Here is a 7,683-nt window from a genome sequence, read left to right as displayed (position 1 = left end):
CCCCAAAAAAAAAAAAAAAAAAAAAGAATTGATCTTCTGTTGAATCTCTTCTGCCAGGTCAAGAATCATGAGGATGCTGCGAAAGAGCTTTGGAAGAGAAAAGACGAAGCTGAACGAGATTTAATTACTAGCTTAAGGGCTGCTGCAGGGTTGCCAGCTCATGAAGAAATATTTTCTATTCCACCCTATTCTGATGATGAAGAAACTGGCCCCCCAAAACAAAAGAGTGAATATGGACGCTCTTTGAAATTGTCTCTCAAAGGATTAGTTGATAAGTCGCCAAAAAAGACCAAGGATAGTGGTAAGAAATCCTTGATCAGAATTCCTGCTAAGAAGAAGGAATACCATGAAATTTCAGTTAGTACCAAAGCAAATCAGAGTGTTCGAGGACATGATTCCCAGTATCTTGGGTCGGACAAGAATGATGAGATGCAGTCCTCCAAAAATGCAGAACCAGAAGTATATTCTTCACCTCCTGCTGGAAGTATGAGCCATACTGAAGAGATCTTCTCTGTCAGTGAGCCAAGTGCATTGAAGCACAAGTCTGTTGATGAAGTGATGTTAAATGGGGGAGATAGGACGTCCAAAGTTCGTATCAAGGGCAGGTCTCATGGTCTGGATAGTGGAGAGGACACTGGAAAGCATGCTGGTAAGTCTAAGCCTGTGAAAGAGAAGAAGCTTGTGATAAACTTCGGCGCCAAAAAGATTAATATTACTAAATCTCCAAGTTCTGATGCTTCAACCTATCAAAGAGTGCATGCTCCCGTGACCTCTAATGGTATGTCATCTGTATACTGTATGGGGAACAAATGTCATACTGTTCTCTCTCTCTCTCTCACTCTCTTTATGATTTGTTATTCTATTGATGAGCAGGTGGTGAAGATGCGAGCCAGAAGACAACAATGGAAAATAAACATGATAGTCCTGCTAATTTTGGCGATGCTAAAGGTATAAAAGGTAGAATCCCCTGATTATTAAATTTGATTATTATCTGTTTCCTATTTAATTATTAGTATCTTGGTCAATTCTCATTATTTTATGTAATCAAAACCTTCCTGGTGGTGTACAATTTGCAGATAGAATTGATAATTTGTTTTTATGTGATAGGTTCGAAGGTTGCTGGAAGAGAAGGGAATGTAATAAAGTTGGGAAGGGTAAGGTCAGGAGCACCGGATCATAACCCCAAACTTGTGAAAAGTGATAGGGTTGAGGTAGTCGAAGGCATTCCTCCAGAGCAGGTGAATGTTTCATCCGGAAAAAGCACTGAAGAAGGCACGACTGCAAGTGAGCCTGTAGGTGAGATCCCCACTATGAAAAATAACAAGGTTTATTCAAGGAAGCACTCAGAAAGCAGGTCTGCCGTATCTGCTCACAAGAATGATGAATCTGGCCAAACACCGGTTTCACAATCTTCCTCCAAAGAACATAAGCCTTCATTGAAGTTTAAGCTTAAGAAACCTAATGTTGAAAGCCAGAGTTCTTCTCAGCATGATGAAGAAAAAAGCTCTGTTAAGGGCCAACGTTCAAAAAGAAAGAGACCACCGTTTATGGAGAAAACATCATTCAGTGAAAATGATAGGGGACCGTCAGTTGAAGATAATTTAATGGACGAGATCATGGATGCTAATTGGATATTGAAAAAGTTGGGAAAGGATGCAGTTGGAAAGCGAGTAGAAGTGCAGCAGCTATCTGACAACTCATGGTGAGTGATATTATTTTACCTTTTTTTTTTTTGTGTCGAAGTTTTACCTAGTTTTTTTTTGTGTCGAAGTTTTACCTAGGTTTGGGACATCAGTCATGTGTTGAAATTGTTCCATTATCTACAAATTGTCCTAATTTATTCTATAATTTAGAGTAGTATACAGTAATTGAAAGCTTTTGGGAGGATGATGCTTAGTTGTTGATCCAACTCTGCTTGATGAAAAACAAAACCCTCGTCCAAGTAAAACAAAGCAAGAATCAAAACATTGAATAATGCATGTTTGGTGAGCTGCGAATGTTACACTTTATGTTTCTTACATCTAGAATATAAATGATACTACAAAGACATCTGCTTCACAGCTTAGGAGACAATGTGTATGTTTCTCAGCTTGTGTCATGCATATGCATTTTAGCTGCCTTCCATGTTTAAAGTTTCTTTCATTATACAAGGGCAATAGTTTATTATTGACTATGTAGTGTGTCTACTGAAGGGAGGGGGCTAATTTTTATAAAGGAATGAAGATTAAATGGCTGGTGTTGTATGTATCATGTCAAGAGAACATGATGAATGCCATTTGGTGTGATAATTTTTGTGCATTTTGAAGAAAAAAAAAAAAAAAAATTACTGTATTAGTGCTCCTTTCTTGCCAAGTATGTGTTGGTATGGTAGAAGAACTGCGGTTCATACATTATATGTCGATTTCATTTTCCCTTTTCTTGTATTCAGGCACAAGGGAGTTGTTAGCGATGTTATTGAAGGCACATCAGTGTTATCTGTTACTTTAGATGACGGCAAGGTCAAATCTCTGGAACTTGGAAAGCAAGGAGTTCGCTTTGTATCCCAAAAGCAGAAGAGGTCAAAAACTTGAGGTGGATATACCCATCTTCATTGGGGTTTTTTTTTTTTTTTTGGTGGCTTCCTTCCCCATTTTGGTTAGGTAGTCTTTGACAGTCGTATGTTGTAGCATTTGCCGTGGCTTGTAATTTTGCTCATTTGTCAGTCTTCACTGAGGAGAGACTGAGAGGGAGTTGTTTGTTGGGTGCTCTTTAGTATTCCTTGAAGAGTTAACTCCTTCCAACCAGGGTCAGCTACACGGCAAGCTTTCTCCGCTACAGCTCCCTCGCTCTCCACCTGTATTTCAATAGTCTAGTGACTCAGTCTGGATGTTAAAAAAGATTTCTGTGATAGGACAGGAATGGAGACCCTGAAATTATAGGGTGCTGTTTTTATATCAGGCTTGATGCATTACCATATGTAGAAATAAATAGAATTGATTTTGTTCCTGAGTTGAGATCTTTGACTCTCTCAAACCCCAATTCTCTCATACCCAGTCTTGAATTTTGATGAGGCGGTGGATAAAGAGAATGGGACAGGAAACTTATTGGGTGCTCTTCCTATCACTTCCTTTTCTTATAGCTCCAGCGGCTACTGAAGCTCTTGCATTTTATTTTGGACTCAAATACGGCAAACAGCTAGGAGTGATGAGTCATGGTGAAGGGTGATGCTCTTGATGTATTGAATGGCTTTGATACTCATGGTTAGGATCTGAACGGAATTGTAGGAGTTCTTGATGCAGTTAATTAGATCTCCGTAGATCCATGCATCAACAATGATTGTTCAAAGCAATGAAGATTTAGTAAAAGATTTATGTTTGTTCTAGCTCTTGCATTATGTGCTTTCTGGTAGATGTTTAAAATTCATTATCTGTTTTCTGGTACTCTCATTTCTGTGTAGATTGTCTGTAATTGAGTGCCCAAAGCAATGATTTAGAATGATGCATGGTACTATTAGAACTGTGAGGAACTAGAGAATGCTGAAGCTCCGACTGCACAAATCACCCATGTATTAGCCCAAACACTAAACCGCCCAAATATATGCATTTGCTAGTATCCAAGTAAGGACTACTATGTATCATTAGCCTCGATCAGCATCCATCACATTCCGACATTGAGTTTCTAGATGCATCTTATCAGACAGCTCAGAAACTGAGCTTGAAGCAATATAACTGAGAAACTATCGTGTAACAGTAATTTCCTTACAAAACATTTGAACAACTGAGACTACTATACAGGTGGAGGTGGCAAGTCTAGAAGAAGCCAAAATCCAACACAGTCATCTGATTCCAAGTCCCCCTGGATGGCAAGGAAATGCAAGCCTCCACAAGCCTTCTTTGCTTCTTCCCAAGCTTCGGCTTCCTTTGTTGTCACTGGACTTTTCTTATATGAAGCATAAATATACCGGCCAGAAATTCCGACAGAAAGAATCAAGCACGCCCGTGCAAAATCAACTTCAATCGCACAAACTTCCAACCCATTCATCCAAGCTGCAGGAAAAGTGTTACGAAGTTGTGTAAGGCAAAATAAGGATGACACAGCAGATTCAAGCAAACATGTGTACTCCAAAATCACTTGTGATGCCAAGTACAATTTTAATGACTAAATTACTGAAGGTAGAAACGTTTTGTAGTGTGGTCTTTGAGGAAGGAGGTAACTAGGCAAGTGATTGCAGTATGGTCTTTAATCCTGACAGCAATCCTTGTTATGACTTATGAAACATGCAGGACTGTAGTATATATGCGGTTTAGTTATCCCTGCCTCATCAAAAAGAAAGTGCAGCTCTTCGGTTGGGCTACATGAAATTGGAGGGCAATACATTGAACAACTCATGCACAATGTATACAAGTCCTGGCATTTGTAATTCAATTCACAATGTTAGAACTGCGTAAGATTATCGTTTGCACTCTGAAGGATCATATCACCAAATCTTTCATGAGTCTATCAATGGACTTCAAATACAAGTATGACTTTTAAACCTTGCTTGTACTTTTAAAATGTATCACAGGCTCCCATATGGAGCCAAGTTTCTGACAACTCAGAGGTAGCCAAGTTGGTAAATATTCAGAGGACCTTTTGTGGGTGTGTATATATCATATGAAGTCAATAGTGATGAGAAGCAATGGTCATATAATCTTCTAGAAATACTAGAAGATTATATTAGAGAGAATTTGCACCTGCGAGTGGTTTAGCACGTGAAGACGCAACAGCCAATCCAGGAATCAATGTGTCATCATCAATTTCAATCCCCAACAGATCCAAATCCAGACTTGCTCCAAACACCAGATTCGAGTCCAAGGATGAGATTTCCTTCTGGACAGCTGAATTCACGATTAGAATTTGTATGAGAACAAAAGATGTTTAAAAGAAATACTGGATGTGTAAGGACAGACAGAATGAGACATATTATATTTGTCACAAGCACAAACATCGTACTCAGTAAATCCCTTACCTGAAAAGGGCAGTTGGACAAAGGCCCATTTTTCTCCAAAAAGATTTTCTGGAAGTTCCATGGGGAAAGGGTTATCTAGTGCAAGGAGAGGCTTTGAACCTTTTTGGAAACCAGGATGGCGTGTGTATACAGTCTCATAGCGTTCTTCCAACCACAAAAGCAGTGACAGGCACTGAGAAAAAGAAAAGTTTTAAGACAAGTAAATAGAGAAGGGAACCAGTTCTACCAAGGACTCAAAGCAGGCTACATCTCTATAATCTTGTCCTATATTTCAAAAACACAAGTTCTCCACCATTGTTATAGTATCTCTATAAAATGAATAACATGAATGGTTCGTTCTGATATATAGTTCTTGTCTAGTTAGTGGTAACGTCTGGCTAGCTCTTAATAAAAAAATAGTAACAATTATAGTACTAATCTGCGCTTCATGTCATAAGGAGGTGTATTCCTAAATCTCAATTACTTGGGTTCGTTGAAAGGAAATCTTGTTCTCTCTTACCTAGAGGGAAACTGATCAACTCCATACCAATTTTTCCTTTACAGAGCTGAGTTAGAGTGTTAGCAACAGGTAAATGTAGTTCAAGATATCCTGACACTACTCAAATAGTACAAACAACTTTCTTTCTGGTGACCATCTACACAACAAAAACAATCAACCTCAAATTTTCAGTAGACATAGCTGGCTAAATGAGTAGAAGCTTCATGCACAGGTGCACGATTAACTCCTACAGATGAAATTGGTGTAGCTTTATTTAAATTCATCGCAATCTCGCGTATCTATCAACCGGATTTCATCATACATTGAAAACTTTTAACTGTGAAATGGCCCTCGGGGAAATTAGCTGAACTATCTCAAGTGACCTGATTGGGAAAATTGCCTAAACAATGAATTACGTGACTAACAGGAAGTCACTTGGTATATTTTACTTGCAGTGATTGATCTGTAGTCTAGAGTTTGGCAATAAAAACAGAGTTAACAAGAAATAAGCAAAGCATACTCACCCTTTTACTCGGAATAGGCTTTATCCCAAGCTCGGTACAGGCTTTTGTTATAATGGTCTGCATCTGTGACCTATATACAATTCACCAAACAAAACATATCATACATGATTGCGAAATATACAAACCCACATTTCTGATATTTAGTGATTTGCTTACCTGAAGTATCGAATCTTCTCGGGCAGAGGCACACCTAGCTCATCACTAATGGCAACTATGGCTTCTTTCAAAGTAATGCTGTTGATGACATTGTTAGGGAAGTACTTTGTGTGCTGTAAAGAAAGAGACTCATCACAAACCACAAGCTCCCACACTTTCTTTCCTCTGATATCCAAAATGGGCCTGGAGCAGAAGTCCAGCTCCCACTCCGTAATGCTCTCCGGGTCGGTTTCCGGGTCCAGGTAGCTCAGTTCGGCAGTCGGGTCATCTTCGACTTCTTGTTCGTCTATTTGTTGCGTTGAGACGGAGGTTTCCGACACGGAGTTTGGTCGGAAATGGTGAAGCTTTGGGAGGTTGTTTGAAGTGAAAGTAGAGGGAAGTCTGGTGGGTTTAGAGCGAGAGATGGGTTTGTGAGATTGAAGAGTTGGGGTTCTGATTCTGGTGGTGTTGAAGCTGAAGCTCGCCATGGAATGAATACTGATAAGAAGAGTGGGCTAGCAAAGCTGTTAGTTCTGCAGTTATATATCGACCACATATATGATCTATCTTCGTTCATGAATCATGATCGTTATACTGTAATTTCCAAAATTCCAATGAAAACAAGAGAAATTTCCCTCCAATTTTCACTTTTTACTCTTACTTTATTTAGAAAAGGATAGTATTGCATCACTAATGGATTTGATGCCCATTCTCTATCCAAATATGAAATGTACGTAACAAAAGCATGCTCTTAACTAAACGTGTGCTAGAGGCTTCTTAATATTGGAGAAATATTGGAGGTATGGCTGTGGAATGCAAAATGGTTGTATCCGAAGGATACATAGGTGTTGTGGTCTCCCAGATCTGAGGATACATGGCTGTTGTGGTCTCTTTCCAGGTTTACCGTTTATTGTTTATATGTTACTTGTACATTTTACATTACTTGTATATCAAAGTTGTTGTGTAAGAGATTAGTTCAAACATTAGTTCAAATTGACTTTAGAGGTGTGAGATTGTGTGACAACTACTCATGGGCTGTATACAATTGTTGGTCTCCTAAAGTAGCATGATGTTTTTGGTCTTAGTGCCACAGCTGTGTTGCCTTGTTGCCTTGTTTCTTTATGTTAGTCTTGTGTGTAAGAGATGTATGGGTGATGAAGTGTGTTTCTCATTCAACTTCTTCTATATATAGTTTAAGTTTGTAACCTCACCAAGAAGAAATATCATTAAATTTCTGCAAGCTTTGCCTTCCGTTTTTCCACAATTAATGTGATTTTTTTCTCTTTAAAAAAAAAAGAAAAAAGAAAAAGAAAGAAGAAAGCCTAAACATGCACTCTTTGATTACATTTCTTAGACCGCGTTTGTTTTTTTAGAAAATTTCACATAAGTCATATTTTTAACATTTTCTATTACATAAGTCCACATTAATATTTTTATCCATACAAGTTCATTTTATGATCCAAATTCGTCATTTTACTTTTATTCCATAACCAAAGTACCCTCCCCTCTCTCTACACCAAAACGTCAGTTTCTTTTCCCCAAACATCTCTCTCTCTCTC

At 38.6% G+C, this 7,683-nt stretch overlaps 2 protein-coding genes across 2 annotated transcripts in view; one reads left to right on the top strand and one right to left on the bottom strand.

The window, feature by feature from the left end:
* LOC101290897 overlaps positions 1–3,178 on the top strand; it is an 8,129-nt gene extending 4,951 nt beyond the window's left edge. The window contains exons 10-13 of the mRNA XM_004307167.1: positions 58–778; positions 874–948; positions 1,108–1,702; positions 2,429–3,178. Coding sequence (XP_004307215.1) covers positions 58–778; positions 874–948; positions 1,108–1,702; positions 2,429–2,570 — 1,533 coding nt within the window. The 3' untranslated portion in view covers positions 2,571–3,178. The remainder of the gene's footprint in view (positions 1–57; positions 779–873; positions 949–1,107; positions 1,703–2,428) is intronic.
* A 529-nt stretch (positions 3,179–3,707) lies between these two features.
* LOC101315382 lies at positions 3,708–6,635 on the bottom strand. Its single transcript, XM_004307166.1, has 5 exons — positions 6,146–6,635; positions 5,990–6,059; positions 4,988–5,159; positions 4,713–4,856; positions 3,708–4,025 (listed from the first exon to the last, which is right to left on the bottom strand). The coding sequence occupies exons 1-5, from the start codon at positions 6,610–6,612 to the stop codon at positions 3,766–3,768; spliced, it is 1,113 nt and encodes a 370-aa protein (XP_004307214.1). The 5' UTR covers positions 6,613–6,635; the 3' UTR covers positions 3,708–3,765.
* Positions 6,636–7,683: the final 1,048 nt, after the last annotated feature.

The sequence above is a fragment of the Fragaria vesca genome, linkage group LG7 (assembly GCF_000184155.1).
Source record: "Fragaria vesca subsp. vesca linkage group LG7, FraVesHawaii_1.0, whole genome shotgun sequence".
Taxonomy (NCBI): domain Eukaryota; kingdom Viridiplantae; phylum Streptophyta; class Magnoliopsida; order Rosales; family Rosaceae; genus Fragaria; species Fragaria vesca.
Note: the sequence above shows the minus strand (reverse complement) of the source record. Positions and strands in the feature narration are given on the sequence as shown.